Genomic DNA, 25087 nt, shown 5'->3' with positions numbered 1-25087 from the left:
GGCCCCGGAGACATTTCGGCTCTGGAAACGAGCGTTTCCTGACTGATCGCGGGAGAAACCGCCGTCCCTGCTCCTGCCGCAGAGCCGCGGCGCTGCGTCAGACGCGCATGCGGTGGGGAGCGCAGCCGGCGAGCGGCAGACACGCAGCGCGCGGTCGGCTCGGTGCCCCGCGGCCCCCAGCACGCCGGGCTCGGAGGCTGCCGCAGAAGATCAGACGAATCGCAGCGCGCCGCTGTTTGTGTGTGTGGCCAATCTGCATTTAGGGAACATAACCCAGCAGCATCTCATACGCCCACACATAATATCCGGAAACTGAAAGAATTCATCATTTTTTACATTACTTTGCTATATTTCAAAGTGTATCATATTTATACAACACCATCATTTATTGTTTTGCGCACAGCATTGCTAGATGCTGTGTTTTTTTTTTTGTACGACTCCCTGAGGTCTGTGTCACCACATCAACTGATAAGAATAAAACTGCAGTAGCGTCTGAGCGTGGCAATAAGGAACAGTGTTTTCTGCATGTTGACTTAAATGTGCATAGATCTGTCATATTTTTAGATTGCCTGTGTTATTGCATAAATAAAAATGATTTTCAGAAGCCGGAGCCTCGCTGGCGATGTCTGATTCATCGGCTTTGTTCCGTGCGGCAGAGCTGTCTCTCGGTTCACACGCGGGCAGTGAACGGGAGAATGGTGCATCACTTTGTGCTTGTCAGCCAGTTCGGTGGCGCATGCTTGAGCCTATTGGGGGGCATTGGGCTCTCTCCCATCGAAAATGCCACTGCGCCTAATTGCAGCCTGGGCATGGACCAGGGTGGAATATCTGAGATGCCATAAGTGCTATATCACACCAGTTTGGGTGGATGTCACTGGGCTGGTGGGGAAGGCATTCTGTTGGTCCACCAGATAATCAACTCCGTGTTAACACCCAGTTCAGTCTCCATAACCGGAACCTTCTGTAGTTTAGAAGCTTGCAGGGATGCCTTCGGACTTACACTACCCAGACACATCGTGTGCCAAATAAAAGGACCGCAACTAAAGCAAAGCCTCTCCCTGACAGAGACAGTTAAATGGACACTTATCTCCCCATCCATCCCCCCAACCAGGCCACAATCTCAGTCCAGCCAGCTGACCGAAGTTGGCAACTCTGAGCTTCAGAGGATGGAAGGAACCAAGCATCTTGTGAGTGCATGGAATCTGTGGCACCAGGATGTGAGAGTTGAGGGTCGATGATTGTGGGTTACGGTCCAAAGCTGTTTCATGCCATGTTCCCTGGCTTTCGAACGCGCGCTTGTTTCAGCACAGGCTGGGGCACAGTGGTTTATCTGCATTAACCATTCCCCCCGCTGCAGCTGTCAGGGTCTTCGCGCAAACTCCACCGATAAACAAGATCCATCTTCTTCGCCATGCGAGGGAGCCTGCTGTCTCCTGCCTCTGGCGGGGAGCAGAAAGCGAAGACGCTCGCGGGATAAATTTCCCACGCATTTGCATTTTCTGTAAACCATACCAGAGTTAAGAGCACTTACAGTACTTCCAAATGAGCTACTGAAAATGAATCCCCTAAATTGCCATTTTAACCCCCCCAAACATATCAGCAGTTGGATTTTATTGTCCAAAAAACAAGTTCTATTATAGTTACCCAGGTTTTTTGATGCGAAGAACATGCATATATTATTGTATGTGATAACATATTTAAGTAGAAGTAATGTAAGAAAACTATCCATCAGACATTCAAAAATATCATCTATGCAAATTATCAGAATGAGACAGCATGAATGCAAAAAAAATATTAAAAATTCTGTTTTAATTAAGCTACTTAATCTCCTTTCAATTCAAGAAATCTTGAGGAATGCGATGTGAGAACACAAAAAAAAAAAATGAAGTTTAATAATGAGATCTGGCCATTCAGGTCCATCTTTTTTTGTAAAACTGTCTCGGAGGTTATGCAATATTAAGATACAGATTTCACCTTTCCAAACCAAAGTCCTATAACGAGCCATTTAGGACAAACCCAAGACACTTCAATGGTCAGCCAAGTAAATGTGCTGACATGTTGAACCAGCAAACCAAAGTAAAGGCACAGTGCAGTTATTAAAGAGCTGGGATTCTAAGCTATGTCTGTGGTGAGCTGTTGGCTCAGATCCCAGGTAGAGCTTTGCAGTTTCAAGCATGAGCATTAACCTGTACTTTTACTTAAATGGAATAAATGTCTCACTGTTAGAGTGGATAACAGGTTGAAAAGGTCAGCTATGGAATCTCATTAAGCATATAAATACTGCAATGTAATGCAATAATGGGATATAGCGCACTCACCTCTTGCACTACTACGCCTGCAGTTCTGCTAAGTTCAAATCCAGAAAAGAGCTATATTTTTGGTTGAATACAATATATAGTAGAACAGAACTGCACATTTGTCACAATAATCTAGATACAATTTTGGGGACAATGAGTAGCATTAGCTAGAGCTCTGTCGAATCAAGTCAATTCCTTTTTGATTGCCTGTTGTCCTCCACCTTCACACACTTGCACCTATGTTCTCACAGTTTTCTTTATTATTAGTTCTGTAGTAAAATAGATTTGTAACCATTTTAATTGAACATATTATCATCATCGACAAAATCTGGGCATGTGTGTGGGGGTCAAAATGTGCCCAATCTAAAAACCTAAAAATGGATTCCTGGCTATGTCACTTCTCCCTATCCTAACACCTCCCTCCCCAGATCCCCAACACACACATCCTCCATCAGACAAAGAACAGACAGATCCACTAAGATGTGTGAGCTGCAACGAGACCTTTATCTCCACCCAGGGTGATTATGTTACTTGTGATGTGTAATTGTCACAGTCAATATCCAAATCATTTTCAATTGCGATGCAACTGCTTCAAGTCAGAGTATTCCCCGCTGTACCCTTAGAGTGTGGATACATGTATCAAACTGTCAGGAGGCGTCAGGTAAGATACAGAACACCAAGAAGTAACATTTGAAGGATTTCAGAGACACAAAGTAGGAATTGAAAAAAAGCATGTTTGAACAACTATGTCAGCTGTAAAAAGACCATCTAAAATGATGACTGTCAATCCCCAAAAGACGTCCCTTCCGGGTGCTTACCATTTTGAAGTGGTAGAGGATTTTTTTTTTTATTCTACTTTGTATGAAGAATGCAGACTGCAACTCAAAACTACAAACTGACCATCTACAATGGGGATTCCCAAACCTTCCACAACCAACTATAAACCGTGGTCTGATATACTGTATGTTCAATTTTTTATTTAGAAACAAATGCACTTGCAGTAACAAAGTCCAGTGTTTAATTTATCAATTATTATACAGGAATTAGGCATCGGTATCTTTTGTGACCCACCTCAACTCCACAATTAAGTCCCAAACCATATTGCCCAAGTTAAAAAAACAGTATATTTAAGTGTATTACAAAATAGTTTAAGAAATGTTTCAAGAGTACTTATAGTTTTTGTACTTAATTTAAAGCATGCTTAAAATGTACTTTTTAGAAGTATATTTCCAAATATATGTCCTCAAGTTGTACTTCAATAGACTTAAAATAAGTACAGTATACTAAATTGCATATAGTGGAATTTTAGTATACTTATCAAAAGTATACTTTGGTTTAAGTTACTGTAGTGTACTTCAAATAAGTATACTGAATCACATATATTTATAGTGGTGTTTTAGTGCACTTATGAAAAGTATACCTAATTTTCATCCCTGGACACTACTAGTATACTTTCTGGAAGTCAACTTAATTGAATTTGTGAGTGTATGGATAAATTAGCAAATCAGTCAGAATATATGAGTGAATTAATGTGTTATTGACTGAGGGAGTGAACATGTGAGGGAGACTGACAGACGGACAGACTGGTTGACTGAGAGAGTGAGTGACTATCTAAGTGACTGACTGACAGACTGACTGATTCACTAGATGAGAGTTTGGCTGTTTCCTCCAGTTTCATCACTAAATTACCCTTAATAGTTCCCTTCTTTCTCAGAAGACAATTCTCTCAGTGTGAGTTTGATTAACAAAAGAAGCGGCAGAGAAAAGATGGCGATAAAGGAACACGGTGATTCAGGAGGAGCTGATGTCGGCGGAGCAGACGAAAAGCAGAACGCCGCTGCGCCCCGCTACACCCCGCCGAGTCCTGCGCTCTGGGGCCGGCTCGCCGCTGGGCCCGCCAGCGACGCCGTCACATTCAGAAATAAATAAATAAGAAAGAAGCACATTTAGCAAATTGACTTCTTTTTGGATTATCGACAAGAGAGGGATGATGAATTGCTGTTGCTCAAGTGATAAACTTCAACATTAGAGAATAAATCTACTGGAAAAAATCTATCTGCCGCTCTCAAAAAAGGCAGAGAGAGGGAAATTGGCTCCTTCGAAAATGCATTCATTTAGGATTAGGTACCTGCTGGCTAAAGCAGAAGAAATACTTTTCTTTCTTCAGAGTGAAAAGATCAAACAGAAAAATAGAGCTTTGTGTCTTGCAAACAGAATAAAAATATCTCTGGACACTTTTCAAATCTGGCACAATCTGTGGCACTTCAAAATTTTGGAAATCCCTTCTCCTTGCTCTGTATTCACGGTGGGAATCGTGCATGCGTCTTCCGAGGGACAGCAACAAAGTTCAGAATCAAAGCCTTCCATATTATTCTGAGGCTCGGAAACGGAGGCTGTGAAAAGGCTTTAGCGAGCTGTCACATTTAGCTGCAAACAGGACAGGTGCCAAAATAACACGGGCTGTGGATGACTGTGTCGGCAGAATGTTTTCATCTGAAGCAGATGCCGATGTGCTCCCGCAGCCCTTTAATAGGAACGTCTCTCTTTGCTGATGCGTCGGAGAGCACATTGACTTTTGGTCTCAGCCTTAATGCTAGTTTAATGAAGCGAAAGGCTGTTTGTAAAGAAGCTGGTCGATGACTGTGCAAAAAGCAGTCTTTCACACTGATGTGTTGTGCACGCACTGCACCGAGGGCAGGGTTAACACAGCTCAAATGTGTTACAGAGTGCTGCACTTCCAGAACATTCTAATGAACACATGCTGACTCAAAGGCAGGTACTGTTACCAAATGAATGCATATTCCAACAGACCTGTCTATGTACGTGAAGGGGTTTTAAACAGATAGTTAATTTAATTTCACTGCAGAATATAACATTTTATTTATGTATAGATTTGTTTCCCATATAAGTCTTATGGAATTATGTCCCCTGATATCGCTTGTTTAATGGGATTTCATCTTTATGGCTTGGTCTTTATTTATTCTTATTTGCTTATCTCCTATCCTGCAGTGTTAGCCTTGTCTTGGCTCGGTCAAATTTGCAAAATAAGTCAATATCCTAGAAAATATGATATCCAAGCAAAATAAAGGTTGTAAGAACAATAATTACAGTGTTGACTGGGTGGCTGCATTAAATCATTCTCAGGAGGGTTATACAAGATTAGCTTGATTATGAGTGGCCATTGGAAGCAGTGTGAATGAACATAACTTTGGCCAGCCTTAAACATATATCTCATGACTCTGAGAGAAGGTTGGGAGATTATATAGGACAGAACATTCCCGTAATGTTCCACAGACGTGGTCTGGGAGAAGATATCATGTGAGGCAGGGAATTTTAAAGGGGAGGACGGAAATAATGGCAAGGTGTGTTAAAAAGCTGAGCTTTGCATACCTGCTGAAAACACCTTCACACTTAATTTACAGTTTTTAGGGGGTGAGATTGTAGCAGAGGAGTTTCATTTCACACCATTAGTGCTTTGATGGTGTGGAAAATGGGAAAAGGAGTCATCGATTTTGATTCACGTACACACAACACACACACACAACACACATACACACCCATACACACACCAGACAACACACACACACACAACACACACACACACACACGCACACACACACACACACACACACACACAAACACAAACACACACATAAAATATGACTGAAATGCAGAGTATATATGACCATTCCCCAAGGAATACAAGCCAGGGAAGAAAAAAAAAAAATGTTTGTGTTTCTCCTTGAATTTTTCATCTTTTTTTTTCCCCATGAAATATACATCAATGGCGCCAACTAGAACTTGAGCCACAGGGGAGCGTGGATATGTGCTGTGCTGTTTGCTGGGGCTTGATCAGTTCTCACTTCCTCCTCTCCCCTCCGCAAGTTATACCCACGATAGTGGCATTCTGAGGGCGCTAACAGGGCTGGGAGCCCGTGAGTGACAGATCTTGACGGATGTGTTAGGCGGGCGCTCAGGAGTGCACTTCTGAGTGCAGGCGCTGGAGCTGTAGCAACCGCCGCCGGAGTCGCAGCGGGTGGAGCCACGCGCCGGCCCGTCGCCTATGCAAATTTCACAGCTGAGCGTTCCCGAGCGCGGTTTTCTCACGAAGAACGTGAAACTCGGATGTCGTCCCCCGCACTGATGGCCTTTGCAGCGCGGGTTATTACCGTCGCGAGCGTCGTCATTATGTCCACAAAGAGATGATATGAATGAGCCCAAATATTTGCTGCCGTTGAATCAATAGTGCTTTATTGCAGCTCTGTCCCTGTGTTTACTGCTATATTGACAAAGCAATATTGTGTTACAATATTACTACCGTGTTATTGTTGCTGCTAATAACAGTTATATATTTATAATAATATCAGTTATAAATATTGATTTTTCAGAACAAACTGTGCTACGATATCACAAAAAGTTTAATGATTCTTGTAGCACTGAACATCCAATTATATTTCACAAGCCAAAAAACACACAAAAAGAAAACTATCACACTGCATACACATGCACACATACATACATACATCCACATAGGCTGACACACACACCCACACACGCACACACACACACACACACATTTTGTGCTTAGTCATCTGAATGTTGCGGTTTTAGATTTGCTGCATGGATTCTAGTATTTGTTCAAGAGAAGCACAGTTATCCGCATGCTGTAGCTCTATGATGAGTGGAATGGGACCTTGGAAATTGCCTAGAATCACCTGAGACTGAAGAGATTCTTCTCGAGGCTGGTCTGTATGTTGAACCTGTCATCTTTGCCCTATGTGCGAAGATGGTAACAGTGGTGAGGAGCATGTTGAATATTACAGTGGGAAAGACACATTCTTGGTTGAACTCCAAGTATGTAAAGTATTTCCCAGAAGAGTTGCTGGTCTCCTACAACAAAGGCCTTAAAAAGACAGCTACGATGAATGGAGCCTCAGAAGAGACTGTTCTTTTGCTCTTGGCACATTTCTGGCACCCACTGAGACACAAAGATCACGCACGCAGTGCTACACTCATCTGAAGCCACGCTGGGTTTCAGGGATGATGTTCTCCGATATGTCTGTTACCAGCTGGTAGAGCACCACGCAGGCAAAGACTCAAAGTAACCTAGAGATTTCTGCAGTCTTTCTTTCTGTAAACAGGGACAATTTTTGTATTCTTCCATTCTTGAGGATAGTGTTGTCCATAGAACAGATAGCAGTCATGTGATGGTGCCATACACACACCCATAAAGAAAGGAAACCACACACATGCACACACGCACACACATACAGACACACACACGTGCATGCAGGCATGCATTCACACACACAGACACACGCACACGCACGCAAATACACACACATGCACATTGGCATGCACACACACACACACACACACACACACACATACATACACCTAAGTGGAAAAACAGGAACTTCCTACTTTAGTTTTCCCCATACAGGTTGAAGCTCGAGGGTTCCAATGACCGCTACAACCTTCTCATTGAGTCCCTGCCTGTACGATGTTGTGCTCAGTTTCTAAATGTAGGTCTCATCTGTCAGCTTTCAGCCTACAGGCTGGTTCTGCCCGGGCCCAGAACACAAATGGCCTGAGGGGCATTGGATTACTGCACCACTGTCTCCAGTCACTGGTGAGAAATAGGCCCTGGAGGGTGGCAACTAATAGCCATCATTCAGAAGAGAGTGAACAAGGAAATCCTGACCCTCGACTTAATTGATTTAATTAACGACCGGTGAGTGAGGTGCCAAATGCCCCACCTCTCCAATCACAAAGAGAGGATCAGATGACCACCCTGCCCACCTTCCACCTCCTTCGCGAAGCCATAGAGGAGGGAGGGCAGGCCAGCTCTCAGATGGAATTAGGCTTTAATACTGAGCTTTGAATTATCGATTCATAAATCAAAGGTAAAAGGATTAAAGGAGAAGCTCATCAAAGAGGGGCGCGATCATGAGGCCTTCAGCCCGTGGACTCCTTCAGTGCCTCCAGTGGGTTTTAAATACCTGTGCGGTGATGGTATGCGGCAGTGTTACATTCACTGTCTGAGGATACAACTGCTCATTCTGGAGAACCACGCACTGAGAAACTCTCAAACAGCGGCCAAATGACACAAGTGGGTACCACAAATACATAGTTGTGGGAAATCTGAATGTGATAACGTCGTGTTTGCGAGTTGATTAGAAAGTGAAGGGTTATTTTTCCCGCTTAAAGTCGGATTAAAACCGCAATGGTTCATAAGGACAGGGGCATTGACTCAATTATAACATCCTTTATGGGCCTGACACCGTTAGATAAAAAATCAAGAGCCTCCGGTCTCCACGAAATCCTCTGAGGGCCATCATCAGAACCCCAGAAATTTAACGCCTCAAATTTAACACTGGGAATTTAATACCGATTCCCTCCCCCTGGGGGAGAAGAACTGAATGTCCCTTTTTGGCTATTTCAACTTTGTCAGTATTATGCAAATCGACACAAAACCTTTAAAAAAAAATAAAAATAAAATATTACTCCCCCAACAACCCAGACATCTGAAACAGCGCCCAGTCTGGAACAGAGGCTTCACGAAGACAGATTCGGCGCTGCGCAAAATGCAATATTTATTCTGCTCCAATCTCATTTCTGGTCCCCTGTGTTGACTTGTCGGGAATGCGATTCCAATTACCTACAACTTGTACTTTCTTTCCACAAAATTAAAGTGGAGAACCTCGAGCGGGTAATGGGATTTGCGGCTCTGACTGCGTAATGTGCTGCCTGGCTGCGGGTCTGAGCTGCGCCCGCGAACCTCTCCGCCTTCCAGTCATCGTGTACACAGTGTGGGACGCGCGTGTGCCGCTTGCCCCCGGGAGGAAAACGAAATGGCGATGTTGGCGCAACCTCCTGCGGGTAGCTAATGTCAACCGCAATGCGCCTAACAGATCACCATCTAGAACGCGCTGGCAGCAGTGCGCATTTTTAAGGGTTATGGGCCGGGTTGAGGTTTGCTCAGAGGGCATGCCGTATCGTTGTTCATCAATGCGTATTACTACCGCATGCATTTTACATCGAGATTTTAACTTTCCTGTTTAAATAAGCGACTTACAGTTCTTTGGCTGTGATCCTGTGTGGTTTACGTGGCCATGAGGGATTAAAACTGTACTCATCTTTTTTTTCTTTAGCGCAAACAAGGCTTAACCTCAATCATCTGCCAAAACAAACACCACACAGCATTCGCATGTGAGATCCTGACAGCGCGTTCACTGCAGAAAAAGAGCAATCGTATCTGAGATAAAAGACAGCACACAGAACCTTGTTCGCCAGCCAGACCCACTACACGGCAGCCATGTTCCAAGGCAGTGCGCCCGCCTAGGAACTTGAAACCAGAAGGCTGTGGGTTGAAATCCTCCGTGGGGCATTGCTGCTGCTCTCTGAATCGCTACTGCGAATATTCAGCTCGACTGTATGCATCGAAAATGCGTGAAATTTTTTGGAAGGCGCCACAGTCACCCGTGCCTTTTCTAATACTTTTTCAAAGCCCGTTAGAGGTGTGAGCAATGCAGTGGGGAAGAAGTAAATATTGAAGTGAGGAGCTTTGACAAGGCGTCTGCTTGTGAAAGTCTTTCACTTGGCGTTGCCTCAATGCGTGCGAAGCGTCTCGGCGAACACCGCACTCCTGGAACCCCTCCCCCCCACCGCCATTAGTATTACTGGCTCTATGGGTGGAAACGTCTGCTGGTCTTTGTCAAAGGCTTGGGGTGGTTCAGTGCAAAACACTGCACAGCATGACAACCCTCAGACTGTATTAGTGCTGGGGTTTGTCCTCTTCCACTCCCTGCACAATACAGCAGGGTTAGATGAATAAACAGTTGTTTCAGTGGTCTCCGCAGACAAGAGGGAAATGCACTAGCGTGTGCTGTCAGCCCATGCTGGAGTGTCCCCACTGATCCCGGGTCAGTCTGTTCAAGTACAGGACATACACACTTATTTAAATGGAAATCACCTGATATACATCAATTATGTACATGACTATAACATAATCATGTAATATAAAATGTCTAATTAATGTCAAGTGTATTGTCAAAATGTTTTTTTGTTTTGTTTTATATTACAGAGATTGTCAACTTTTGTTTGGACTCCTGTGAAAGTCATTAGAGGTGATTGAATCAAAAGCCTTTGAGCAGTCGGTAAGCACAACTCCATGATAAAGAGTGAGCAGAGTCAATACCAATCATGGTTATAGCAGTCTCGCAGTACACAGTCATCTTTACCTTGAGCTATCTCATTTTGGTGAGAATAAATGAGATGAAACTCAGTCCTCACAAAAAACAAAAAAGAGTAATCATAAAACAATGTTTAAAAAGATTTAAACATCCTAACACTTACAGCAGTGGTGCAGATCGCAGAACTGACACATGCCACACCTCAGCACTGACCAAAGCAGCCGATACTGTATAGGACTCAATGATATACGGAAACTCAAGTCCAAATGCAATTTATGTATGTTAAAAATCCGTCTGTCTCGTAGCATTTCGGTCCAGAAACCTAGCAGTAAATAATATACCACAGCAGGAAATCGCAGCATGAAAAATTCAGAGGCTTGAAAAAGACTAGATTCGTTTCCTGCGCAGAGAACGCGACGGCGGTCAGCGATTTCGAAAAGCTCTTTTTCGACAGAAAGCCGAAACGGCCCCGACTGGCTGCGCGTGGACCGCGGCGCCGGATGAGCCCCCGCTCCGCGAGAGCAGTCTCAGACGCGTGCCGCGCGCTCCCTCATTATGCATTTCCTCCGTGCTGCGAGGCGGTGGGGATGGAGGCGTTTACTGCTAATTACCAGAGAGCGTCTCCCCACAAATGCGGTTCCGCGACTCGCTCCAGAGCGCCACAGCAAGCCTTTCGCATCACTTAAGGAAATGAGAATCAAAAATGCTCTTCATTTTCATTTTACCTATCCCCCCCTCCCCAGAAAATGAAGTTTCTCCAATTAGTTTTCTGGACTTAAGAGGCGGCGAGAGAGGAATTCATATAAATTTTCCGGACCATTGAGTTCTTCCTGGCGACACCTTCGTGTTTCCTGCCCTGTGTCCTGTTGGGCGTCAGCAGCGGGCTTTTCGTTAGCAGATGGTAAGAGCGCAGCCAATCCCGTTTTGGTCCATAGACGCCATGGAGACTTTGGGGGGGGGGGGGTCGGGGAAGAAAACCACTTCCTGTCTGCCTCTGGAACGAAGGTGCCATATGAGGCACTGATGATTTACCCTCCAGCCAGAAGATCACTTCGCCTCCCAAGACTCTGAAATGGCAGCTTACAAAGGTGTTTGGTCGCTGAGACACAAGGGATAATAATACCGAACGGTGTTTGTTTCAGCTTTTGAAAAGCCTGTGAGGCGAAGCAGACCAACACTGACGTTACAACGCATACTGGACACATGTTCAAACACCTTGACAGATGTAATAACATCTGCATCAATAAAACCGGTCTACTGTTACCTTTACCATGACAATAATTAAGATAACAAGAGCAGCAGCATGAGGAACAACACTACCCTCACAGCCATTGCGATTTGAATTTAAGGCAATAATGGCAAACAAAAGGACAAGCCAGACCCCTAAACCATATTTCAAGTAGCCTTATTATAGAACATGGAAAATTTGAAAAAGATACTCCAGTCCACTAAGTGGAGACAGCAATCTATGCCTTTTAAAGCCAGTTCATATTTTTTATATGGTAGAACCCGCTTGTAAACATCTTGGGTGCAAGACCCATGTAATGACCCAGATGTGGTGATGGAAATCAATAAGAAGTAATCATTCATAATCAAAAGCTGTTTAAATTCTCGGCTCAGGCACAGCATTAAATATTCACTAAATGCATCCACTAATGCCATGCAATCACTTATTTTTTCATTTCAATATCTTAATTGGCCTAATAAAATGCCTTTTCATTTGAAATCTCTGCGCATACTCTGCGCAGACATAGCCTACCCAATTACATTACCATTCAGACATTTAGCAGACACTTCATCCTCAGCGACTTACATAAGTGCAGAACAGAAAGGTTTAGGCAATAAAGAGCTGATGGCGAGTCATTAGGGAAACAACTGATAGCAGCCGTTAATACTTAGCTTACTCAGAAGGAGTAAATACATAAAACTACAACATAAAGTTAAGTGCCATAGTAGGGCACCAGGGGAATTGAGTACGTTTCCAGCAGCAAATAAGTTTGAGGATATAAGTTTAGATCTGGCAGAGAGTGAGCTCCACAATGTTTGGGAGAAAGATGTATTTTTTTCTTGATTTGGCTCTGTACTGCACAATTTTTGATTTTTAATCAAACAATTAACATTCACATTGGTTAAACTGCACATTCTCAGCTTTTATCTAAGGGCAGTTTTATACACTCTGGTTTCATTTAATGTTATTGTTTCTACATACATACTGTAAGGCATTTGGATTTAAGAATAAATTATGAATATGAGAAGAAAGTCCCGACGATCAGTTTTAATTTCATTTGTACATGTTTTACTATTTTACAGAAACAGATGCTTTTGTGTTGAGTCCCCACTTGTGAGTTGTTCGAAGGCGTTTCCATTTGGATTACTCACACATAAAAGTGCAGTGAGTCTCTAGTCCTGGTTTTAGTCTTTGTTTTCATCTGTAGAGATTGCATTTGGCAACAGAAGCTATACACCATCATGAAGACCAGATGACTAACTACGGTTGAAGAAAAGAAAAAAACAAAAACTAATATGTAAGCTGAGTAGACAGAATCAGGATAGCATAGAAACTGGGTATATCGCGTACAGCAGTTTGGAAAGTCTTGGAAAAGAAGGAAACCACTGGTGGACTCAGAGATAAATACTGTACATGCCAGCCAAGGAAGACAACTGCAGCTGATGACAAGTCCAATCAGCTGAGAAGAAAAACCCTAAAACAATAGTCTGTGACATCACCCGGGCTCTCCAGGGGGCAGGGGTGAAAATATCATGAGCCACTGTACACAGAAGACATTGAGATCAGATTTATAGCGGCTACACTACCAGATGCAAGCCTCTCATCAGCAGCAACAGATTAGAATTCACCAAATAACACAAAGATGAGCCAGAAGAGTTCTAAAACAAAGTTTTATGGACAAATGAGGCCAAAATAAACCTTTACTAAAGCAAGGGAATGCCGAAAATGTGGAAAAAGGCAAAAACCGCCCACAAAAACTAAAGCAGCACTTTCTGTAAAATGGTTAACATATACACATGTAAATACCATGAAATAAAAACGAATTATCTGGACTTTAGTCTCATATTCATCTTTTAATCTCAAAATCAAAATACCTTGAGTATGTAGCAAAAAAAAAAATCACTCTATCTTTCCTATACTTTTGGAGGGCACCATATTTGCAAATCATTTTAAATGTTTTATTTTTACACCACAAAACAATTTGCCATGCAAAAGAATGTGAGTTTCCTCAAATTTTACAATATGAACAGATGTGTGAATCACAGAAACGAGCAAAAAAATCAGAATGCATGTGATTCACACTGGGATTTGCGGCATTTTCCTCAATAACTTCCCATAGATTTTCTATTTGGACCTGACATGAATTGTGTAGGGTGTAAAGGGGGTGGCTGATTGGGCCAGGCTGGGAGGTGAGACCCAGTGGCCAGGGTTCGACAACGGCCAGAAAAACTGCAGGACAGATGGAGCCTTAGGAAGAGGCCTCTGGGAAATGCACTGTGTACCGCAAAACCCCACTCCCGGTCCACCCCCCTCTTCTGTCCCCTTGGACTGCTTATGAAAGGACAGGGTCAATAATTCATGAGCCAATCCAGTGCGCTGGGGTTTGGCATGCCCCGTAGATGGGGCGGGAGACGCCTTTAAATCCCCTTTGGCACGAGAGTGGAACGGTTTTCTCATTTATGTGTAAATGTCAGAACACACAGCTGGCACCGTCGAACGCCACCTTTGACATGTCTCACAAAGACTGTGCAGAACACTGATCAATGTGGAAGCCATGTCAGTATATCTGCACTGACACCAAACATGCATAACTCCAGTGATTATACACATAACATGGGGGGGACTATGTGTAGAAAGTGCTGGAATGTCTACATGGTGAAACCAAAGAGTATGAAAATACCCTTAAATAAAAGCTGCAATTTAACCACACGTGAATTGTGTAAATGTTAAATGTAAAATGTGCTGGAGTACAGTGGCAAAAAAAAAACATGTCACAAAACTTTGTCCCAAACATTATGGAATTCACTGTACATATATATATATATATATATATATACACACACACACACACACACACACACACGCCTATATGGCTATCCTTGGATTTATTCCAAACGATCCAGATTCACATATTCATTATTAATGAGCACAGATGTCAGAAAGAGACAGAAGGTTTGTATGTGTGAGCATAGAGTTTGGCCCACAGCATACACTGTTAGCTGCTTTTTTTCTTGAAAGTATGAGAAATGCTCAGTGCTGTTGAAAAACCTTTGCTGTAGTCCTATAAGAACAGACTTTTTTTGGCTGCTGCAAAATATTTTTTTTCCTTCTTTTAGAGATTGTATCTTTCATTGATATGAATGGCTCATCCTATTCACTGGAATGAGGCAATCCACCAGCTATAAACATCAGTGAGTTTACACAGAACCTGTGTGGGATTGAACCAGAAAAACAACCCCTGAGGCCTGAGGTGTGTGAATATTGCACCGTGAGACGGTGAGATTCAGTGAATGGTGTTGTTGTATACAGTGCTTTGAGACACCGAGACTTTGAATGGTCCAATATTATACCATAGAGTGAGACACTGTGACTAAGTGAGTGGTTCCATAGTATACCATATACCATACTGTCAGACTGAGACTTGGTGAATGGTTTTGTAATATACCGAAATAAAAAAAAGGGGGGGGGTAAATAAACAATTTTAAACAACAAAATGAACTTGGCGTGAATCCAAAATAAATAAATAAATAAATAAATAAATAAATAAATAAATAAATATAAAATTAAATGCTTTTCTCTTCTGAAAATTTCCTATTTGCTGTTTATTCAGTTCAAACAGAGCAGTACAACTAAACACCTTTCTGCCTAAGCCTTTTCTACTCAAAATCACATGCATGAATTTATACGGCACTGTAATTGGTTAATTGTGATGATGCATTATGTCCACCAATGATGGCAGACAGACAATATACATGGTGTCCATCAGTGTTTGCAAACTAAATAAATACGTCAGTCTTATATTACAAATGCATCATAATCTTTTTACTCAATATTATCCATATTTTATAGATAAAAATATTCATTGTCATTAAAAAACATCATCACAAAATCATCAAGAATCCTTAATTCCATATAGAGAGCCATGAGTCCAATAGCTCATTGACTCCACATAAAGCCAACCCCATTTCAGCAAGGTTTACCAGTTAGTCAATTTTGAAGAATTCAGAGAAATTTTTCTTTTGAAATTGACTTTGAATCTCATGCTAAAGATATGGCCTCTAGATTCAGAGAACGTAGATACCCTGAGTGATGGACACAAAGCACATACACCGGAGCATGTGAATCGGACAGAGGTGAGCTACTGGGACATAATAAAGGTAAAAAAAACTGCCTATTACTACTACTGCCTATTCTTTGAGGTCAAGCAAGATAAAAAGGACTGATATATTCTTACTACAGATTCAAAACTGAAGCTGATTTTTAAAGATGAACCTCTTTTTGCCAACAGTAGAGGGCGGAATTTAAAGATACGATAGTTCACTCAAATGTTCAAAAAAGTCGCCCAAAACATCTTCCATCAGTTAGTACTACTTTTTTAACTGCATTCATTGTAACAATACTTACTGTACAGACCAATTCAATTATCCAATGCAAGACAAGTCTTTAAGATTAGGAGCAGAATTAGGAGCACCACTCCACAGCTGATCAACTTTCAATAATATACCATACTATAGAAGCACTCAGTGTGACACTGAGACACAGTAGGTGGTTCTATAGCTGGGATACTCAAACCCGGCCTTTGAGAAGTACTGCTGCTTGTCTTTTTCTACCCAAAAGTGAATTGATTGATAAATGCCACTGCTTGCCCACCGATATAACTCACTTAGTTTCCCGGGTTTAAATCAGTCTTGATTAGTGGGGGAGAACAAAAACCAGCAGTACTACTGACCCCAAGGCCCAGAATTGTGTGTCCATGTTCTAAAACGTAAACCGTACTGAGACACAGAGACTCGGTCAGTGGTTCTACACTATACCAAAATGTAGCACATTTAGACTTGGCGAGTGGTTCCGTAGTGTACAACAGAGTGAGTCACTGAGACTCAGTGAGTGGTTTAATAGTATACCATACACCATACTGTGAGACAGTGAGTGATTGCGACCGTGAGACACTACGTGGGATATGGGTAGAGGTGCAGGCGGAGGCGAGGTGGGTGGTACTCACAATGTGGAGCATGATGTAATCTCCCAAACCCGGGGCACTGTCGATCCGGACCAGGATCCCATCCTTGATAGTGGAACTGAAGCCCACGGCCAAGCGGTCTGTTCGGGTGCTGGGCCTCTCATTGTTGGGCCAGATGTAGGTGATGAGTCCTCCCCCTTTTCCGAAGATGAAGGTCGTCCCCGCTGCACAGACACAAATTCAGGCAAGGCATGAGACTCGACAGTCAGATGCAACATTTGTGAGAGCAAGGCATGGTGGGTAAAGTGCAATGGCTATTTACTCCTCAGAACTGTACAATATACATGGATCATTACAATAAGATGACCAGGAAACTGCGATAGATTGGCGACCTGGGTGTATTCCTGCCTCTCACCCAATGCACGCTGGGATAGGCTCCAGCACCCCCCGCGACCCTGACCAGGATAAGCGGGTATAGATAATGGATGGATGGACGAACAAGTTCTGCTGCAAACTCCCTGGCCCAAGTACCCGATGTTCTGTGTGCATTCAGAATAATAACAACGCTGCACATTCGTGTGATGAGGTGACACCAGAAAGAGACGACAGCGTTTGCATTCAGAACACAGCTAAGCATGGTGAGATTGTGCCTTGTCTCATTGGCTTTGCTTATCACGCAAAAACCTCACACAGATGGACTGACTAAAGGACCAGCCCTTTTGGCAACCTTTGCATACAAAGCAGTGCATATCTGTAACAACACTGAGATCTTCCTGCCTAAAAAATCAGCCAAATGAGCTGCCATTAGACTTAACTGATTGGCTTGTGCTTACACAGTGGACGGATATCACAAGTTGTCTTAGGAGTACCAGACTGCTGAAACGGAAGTTGCTCATTCTGTTTTAAAGGTAGCCATCCAGCAATAGAGCACAGCACTGATGGAGTATAGCCTATCTTCCAGCTTTCAAACCCAAACATGTATATGAGATCAGGCACATATGCAGTGAGCTCCATAATGTTTGGGACAAAGACATTTTTTTCTTTTTAGATTTGGCTCTGTACTCACAGAATTTGAGACTTGAAATCAATTTGAGTACAGAATTTTAGACTTGCAATCAAATCAGTGGTTGAAGTGCACATTCTCAGCTTCTAGCTAAGGGTATATTTCTACATTTTGGTACCATGTAGAAATTAGAGCACTTTTTATATATAGCCCCCCCCCCATAATATCAGTCATGTTTACTACTTTGTCACATATGCTTTGCATGCAATGACTGCTTGAAGTCTGTGAACCATAGACATCACCAGGTGCTGAGTATTTTCTCTGGTGATGCTCTGCCAGGCCTATACTACTGCCATCTTCAGCTCCTGCTTGTTATAGGGGCTAGTTGTCTTAAGTTTTCTCTTCAGCATATATAGCGCATGTACAGTTGAATTCAGAACAAGTGAATGACTTGGCCAGTCAAGAAATGTCCATTTTTTCCAAGATGTTACTTCAGCAGGATGTTTATAAACAGTGTCTTGCGGAAGGATGAAGCACTGTCCAATTGACTTGGAGGCATTTGCTTGAGCTTGAGCAGATAAGATGTGCACTTCAGATATCATTCTGCTGCTATAAACAGTTGCATCATCAATGAAGACCAGTGAACCAGTATCTATGGCAGCCATACATGCCCAAACCATAACACCCCCACCACCAGATTTCACAGATGAGGGTGGTTGCTTTGGATCTTGGGCAGTTCTTTTGATCCCCATGTTTTGGTCTTGTCATCACACTGATACGTGAATGTTGGTCTCATCTGTCCACAAGAACTCTGCAAGCTCTTTTAAGTACTTGTTATCAAACTGTAACCTGGCTACCACGTTTAAGGGTTTGCATAATGCAGTACAGACTCTGTAATTCTGTTAATGGAGTCTTGTGTGGGCAGTATTTACAGACACATCCACACTTCCCTCCTGAAAAGTGTTTCTGATCACTTGGGCAGGTATTTTGGGGTTTTTCTTCATTACGGTGAGAATTATTTGGTCATAAACTGCAGAGGTCTTCCTTAGCCTACCAGGCATTTTCTGATTACTGAGCTCACCTGTGCTCTCTTCTTAATTATTTTCCAAATAGTTGATTTTGGTAAGCCTAAGGTTTGGCCTATGTCTCTGGCCTTTTCAAATTTCTCAGCCTTATAATGGCTTCCTTGACTTTCATTGGTATAACTCTTTTCCTTATGTAGACAAACACAAATAACAGACTTCAAAGGCAACCAAAAGTCTAGAATCAAGACTAGATACTGAATGCTCTCTTATACCTGCACTAAGGAAGCAATTGAACACACCTGACTAATCAGAAACACGTGTGAAGCCATCTGTTCCAAACATGACGGTGCCCTGAAATGGGGGGACTGTGTATAAAATGTGCTATGAAACCCATATGTATACAAATACCCTTTTATAAAAGCTGAGAATGTGTACTTTAACCACATGTTTGATTAAAAATTAAAAATTGTGGAGTACAGAGCCAACTCCAAAAAATATATGTATTGATTAATATAATTCTGATAATTCTGAAAATTAGGCAATGGGTGTGTCCATATGGCCTGTCTTTCAACTCATCCCCCCCTTTGTAAGGTTTAGGTTTATTCATGACACAGAAACGTTGGGTTATTTAGTCCAGTGGTTATGAAAACCATTGTGCTGTTTTAAGGCTTCTCGCACCAGCTTCCTGCTTGAACTGAGGGCCGGCCCTACTTTTGAGTTTATCTTTAAAAAAAAAGAAGCAGAAGAGTCGGGGAACTCATTGCTCTGCAGGTGATACGGCAGTGTGAAAGAAAGCCTGTGACCTACACAAGTTTAAATATAGCTCTTTCCAGGGAATAACAATAAAACCAGCCAAAGAGGATAAGTTTTACAATCCTCATGTATTATACATGAAGCTCCCAGCCTAAAGTACAAAGCCGGAATAAAAAAAATCGAAGAACTGTCTTCAAGTCTAATTTGACAAATACAGAGGTGAGGCAGAAGGACACAAAGGACTGACTGAATACTCTCCCACCACAAGAAACACAAAGAGAATACCCTGATTAATGCTGTCCAGCTAATATTACACTTTGTTGCCTTTTGTCATTTCACTTATTAATTGAAGGACAAGAGGGGCTATAGCTATGTTATCGTGGGACGGGACAGGGTATAGCTAAATTAGCTGGGCGTTATAATTCTGGGTGTTGTTTTAATTGTTGAGGCACTGAAAATGTTAACTGAACTGGTACGGAAGAGACAAGAGGAATTTGGACGTATTCCTGTGCAAAGAAAGCTTTAACTGCATTTTCTGGGCTGAGGATCATACAGTTAATTTTTTTTATTTTTCTTAGTGCGGTGAACTAGATAGGTCCTATGGATTATACTGCATCGTGCATTGCGTCTGTTTATGATTGCTGCATTCCCCCCTCTTTAGAGCATAATATATATATATATATATATGTTTCATTGCTCTTTACCTTAACCATTCAAAAAATGTCTACATCTTTACAATTTACAAACAACAAGGCCACTTGAAATGGCACAGTGAGGACAGTATGTTACAATTTTCACAAGGCTAAATAAAAGGTGGAACAGCCATACACACAAGAAAACGAAATAGCTTCCATGGTGAGGCTGATGTGGTTAGCTCTAATTAATTATCCAGCAAAGCTCAACGTGACCCCTCTAATGGGATTCTTAACCTTGACAGGCTTTCGCACAGAGACAATTAACTAAGAGACTTCATTAAAAGAATACATACAAAATATAGAGAAAAGAGTATGTCATATTCAGAGAGCTGTTTGAAAGCTTCTTTAAGAAGATTGTCTCAAGTGATTTGTGTTTCAATGGCTGTCTTGCCTAAAGAATTCTATTAAGCAAAAACAGGTGGTTCATAATTTTATGTGTTGAATAGGTGATCAGGGGTCTCCTTGTTTCATGTGATGTTGCAAAATGTACAGGCGTACTGAAATTTCAGAACTATCTTAGGTATATTGGATTATGTTATCACAAAGCTTATCATGATCAGGTATTTTGCAAATAATTTATGGTTAGTAACAAGCTGATGAGACAAGAAAAAAAAAAAAGATTTCCTAAGATACAGATTTAAAACACAGAAATATCAGTCAAATTGTAATTCACATGTCGATTGGGACACATTGGGTTTATTCTTTTGACCAATTTTCTATTCAGTAAAAAGACATTTAATTAATGTTAGTATATTACTATTGCTATAAAGCCTCAAATGCAATACTTTAAACAATAAGCCAGACAAATACTAAATAATCAAGAAAATGAAAGTACATACTGTATGTTGCAATATTTCTAAATATTTGTTCCCATCTCTGAATAATGCAATCATGTCATGACTAATTATGATACTGTAAAGCCATTTTCAGAATGCACTTGTATAATGTATAATACATGATGTGTAATGTAATGGAGCCATGCATGCATTTTTAAAAAGACATCTAAAATTCACTTGCATATATTCCAATTATATCAGCATAGCGTAATGTACATTCAACTTCACCTAAAACCTGAAATGACTTTGAGAATGTGTTGCTTTCCCTTACAAAATTAAATCTAATCTAAATAATGTATTTCAAATTATATATACATATAATAATTGCCACATTCATATGTAATGTTCTGCATATTCTGTGAAAATAATTGCATATTCGGTGCATAATTTCTAATATGCACGGAAGGTTGAGCATTTACAAGTCCCTGTGTTTCAGGGGAGCGATTTTTAGACAACAGCCGGGATATTGAGTGGTTGTAAAAAAAGATGTCAGCTCCTTTCCATGCACCATAATGAATGTAGATTTTACAGCCCAGTGTAGCAGAGGTCCACTGAGATCCACAGGCCTCCGCTCCTCATTCCTCCTTAATTACATAATCGGAGCTAGTGATTGGATAGAATTCTTAGGCACCTGTTGCAGCAGGTGCTGAGCAGCTGCTGTTAAAAAAAACCTACAGCCAACGGACCTTCATGATCAGGAGTGAACGAAGGTCAATTTTAAAAAGTAAAAAACTCATATAGAAAGTAAAAAACAGTTTGGAGGACGTTTCAAGTCTGATAAGCTCACAAGAGGCAGACCTTATTCACTGTGGCTGAAACAAATCAAATCACTAATACGTGACTGGAGAACATTGCTGCTATTGCTGGCCATTAGATCTCATTCATTAGCTATGCAACCCAGCCCAGCCCGCCTCCATTTTACACACTCAGTTTTAGCCATACATGAAATGACTTTGCTCTGACTGCGATTCTGAAACCTCCACTGCAATTCTGAGATTAGGCTCGAATGACATTTGTTATCATTTTAAATTAATTGAAATTATTTTAAACACCTATTAATTCTGCATGGCCTGACAATGGACCGTAATCTTACGCTTGGATTCAATCACTTTCTTTACTTTCACCCACAATTAAAAATGTGTTAAGTTATAAACTGATTTCACTATTATTTCAGAAGCGTGTAGATCTAAACAATTCAGTAACCTCATTTTCTTAAAAATCTCCAGACAATGTTTTTAGTTAAGATGAATCTAACTGATTAGAATATTTTGGCTTTTATTGGCTTCATCAATAAAAGTGTTTGCAAAAACAGAATTCTTCAATCGTGGGTCATAATGAGATAAAATGTTAAATCAAGGCTTCGGACTACACGCCCATGGAAACTATATCCGGGGAGTGATTGATTGCACTTCAGGTTCGGCAGGGACTGCAGAGAAGCCATTTCATCCTTCATAACAAAGGCTCCTGTGCTACACACCAGTGCCCATTCCCTTCCAAACTGCTCAAACTGAGAGGCTGAGGCAAAGAGCTACAGCATGAGGCAAGTGGGGTGGGGGGGGGGGGTGACTATGGGTGGGCCACAATAGCAGAGGGAGCATGGCGGCCATAGCAGAAGGAGGAGGAGGAGGAAGAGAGAGGAAAGCAGAAGGAAGAGGAAGAGGAGGAGGACAAGAGAAGGCAGAAACAAAGGCCTGGGCTAACATCACCCATCCTGGTTCTAAGCGCACTTACTGAATGATTGTGCTGTCCAAAAGCCTGTGTGAGCGCCCACAGTAAAATGCCCAGTGTTAATTCAACTCTGGACCAAATGTCATCTGTTAGAGTTGACTTAACACTGGACATTTTACTGTGCACACATGCTGTCTCAGACAGCTTGACTGAGGTATGTGGGGAAACCTATGCGTGGTGGTGGCTGCACCGCACTGGGGACAGATGAATGGGGTAATGGCCTTGAAACTACTCTCCTCAGTTTGACCATCAGACAGGCAAGTTGTCTCCTCCGTTCTCTTCTGACAGCTCAAATCACCCCTTGCTTTGATGATGCAGGCACAGGGAGAGGGTAGTGACAGGCTCTGGGCCATCGCTATACTTGATCACCAATTACTGGTCAAGCACTGTGGTGTCACACACGGTGTGTGAGAGACGTGTGAGTGTGTCTGTGCGCCTGTGTGTGAGAGATTTTGCTAGCCCTGAAATAGGGGGGTTAAGTATAAAAAGTGCTGTATTTCTACATAGTGAAACCAATGAGTACCCTTAAATATTAAAATACCCTTAAATAAAAGTTTAGAATGTTTTAACCACATGTGAAATCACTGATTACAATTTTACAATTGTGGAGTACAGAGCCAAATCAAGAAAAAAAACAAAAAAAAAAACATGTCTGTGTCCCAAACTTTATGGAGCTCACTGTATGTGTGTAAGTTATTGAAAGATATTATCTTTGTGTGTGTATGTGTGTGCACGTGTGTGCGTTTGTGTGTGTGTGTGTGTGGCACTGTGCTGTGATGTTGTCATCCTCTCACTTTCACACTTCTCTCTGAGCTGTTTTGTTTGCTGAAGTGCTTTCACAGGTCCAATAGGACATATTCCCATTTGGGCTCCCTTTCAGTAATGTTGTCTTTCTGGGGTGGTGAAAAACAGTTTTGATTTGGACTATTAATGCATGCCAACACATGCCAATTGAGAACCACATTTTATACATAAATTGATTGTGGTCATAAACAGTGTATGGTTTAACTTTGTACTAAACTGATATTCAACATGCTGATGTGTGGAAACTCTTAATTGGGTCAAATCAGCTCTCTGCGTTTAACAATTCAGAGAGAATTCAAGAGAGGCAACATGCCCTAAGCATGCTAAAAAATATCTGCTACTTATACTCAGCAGCCACTTTATTAGGTACACCCGCTTGTTAACGCAAAAAGCCTGCACCTTAAAACAGTGAATCGTGTGGGTATAACAATTTTTATACAATATATTAAGCATGCAGACATGGTGAAGAGATTTAATTGTTATTCAACCACAACAGACAAGACTAAGTGACTTTGACCGTGGTATGATTGTGGATGCATGGCACAGTGGATCCAGAATCTCAAAGACGGCTGCCCTCCTGGAATTTTCTACAGTCTCTAGAGTTTACAGAGAATGGTGCAATAAACAAAAAAATAAAAAATAAAAAATAAAAAAACATCCAGTTCGCCACAGTTATATGGCCGAAAACACCTTGTTAATGAGAGAGACCAGAGAAGAATGGGCAGAATTGTTCAAGCTAACAGAAAGGCCACACATGCCCAAGTAACAGCTGTTTACAACAGTGGTGTGCAGAAGGACATCAAACAGACAGCACATCGAACCTTGAAGTGGATGGGCTACAGCAGCAGAACATCACACTGGGTTGCACTCCTGTCAGCTAAGTGCAGGAAGATGAGGCTACAAAGAACTGTGATAACCATAATGTGGAAAAACATCCTGGTCTGACAAATCTCAATTTCTGCTGTGACAGGCAGGTGCTGGAGTAAAAATTTGGCATAAACAGCATAAATTTATGGATCTGTCCTACCTTGTATCAATGGTGGTGGTGGTGTAATGGCGAGGGTGAGAATGTTTTTTGGCACACATTAATACCAACTGCGCCCCTTAACACCACTTGAGCATCATTTGACCACCACAGCATACTGTAATTAAGTATTGTTGCTGACCATCCATCCCTTTACAGTCACAGTCTGCTTTTTCAAATTAATAGCCTACTTCTAGCAGGATAATGTGCCATGTCAAAAAAGTATGTCGCCACAACGTGGTTTCATAAACATAACTTCACTTTACCCAGATGTCAATCCAAAAGTGTACCACTGGGGTGAGGTGAAATGTGAGTTTGTTGTATGCCTGAGTGGCTAAAAAAATTGTGGGAACTGTGTGATGCTATCGAGTTAGCGTGGACTAAAATCCCAAAGGAATGTTTCCAGCACCTTGTTCAATCAATGGTATGAAGAATCCATGCTGTTATGGAGGCAAAACAGATAATCTCGGCAAATCTAGGTACTAGTGGCCACTGAGTATATCTTTCTTGTACGCCCTGATCAATAAATCACAAATGCT

At 41.8% G+C, this 25087-nt stretch overlaps 1 protein-coding gene across 14 annotated transcripts in view; it reads right to left on the bottom strand.

The window, feature by feature from the left end:
* LOC135257011 (neurexin-3a-like) overlaps positions 1-25087 on the bottom strand; it is a 326075-nt gene that overhangs the window by 73438 nt on the left and 227550 nt on the right. For all 14 annotated transcript variants that reach the window (XR_010330570.1, XR_010330571.1, XM_064339341.1 and 11 more), the window contains one exon: positions 16723-16904. Coding sequence is in view for 12 of the 14 variants with exons in the window: in XM_064339341.1 (XP_064195411.1) it covers positions 16723-16904 (182 nt within the window). In the remaining 2 variants the exon portion in view is untranslated. The remainder of the gene's footprint in view (positions 1-16722; positions 16905-25087) is intronic.

This window comes from Anguilla rostrata, chromosome 6 (assembly GCF_018555375.3).
Source record: "Anguilla rostrata isolate EN2019 chromosome 6, ASM1855537v3, whole genome shotgun sequence".
In the NCBI taxonomy this organism is placed as follows: domain Eukaryota; kingdom Metazoa; phylum Chordata; class Actinopteri; order Anguilliformes; family Anguillidae; genus Anguilla; species Anguilla rostrata.
The sequence above is the reverse complement of the archived record's forward strand: the minus strand, read 5'-3'. Positions and strand labels throughout refer to the sequence as shown.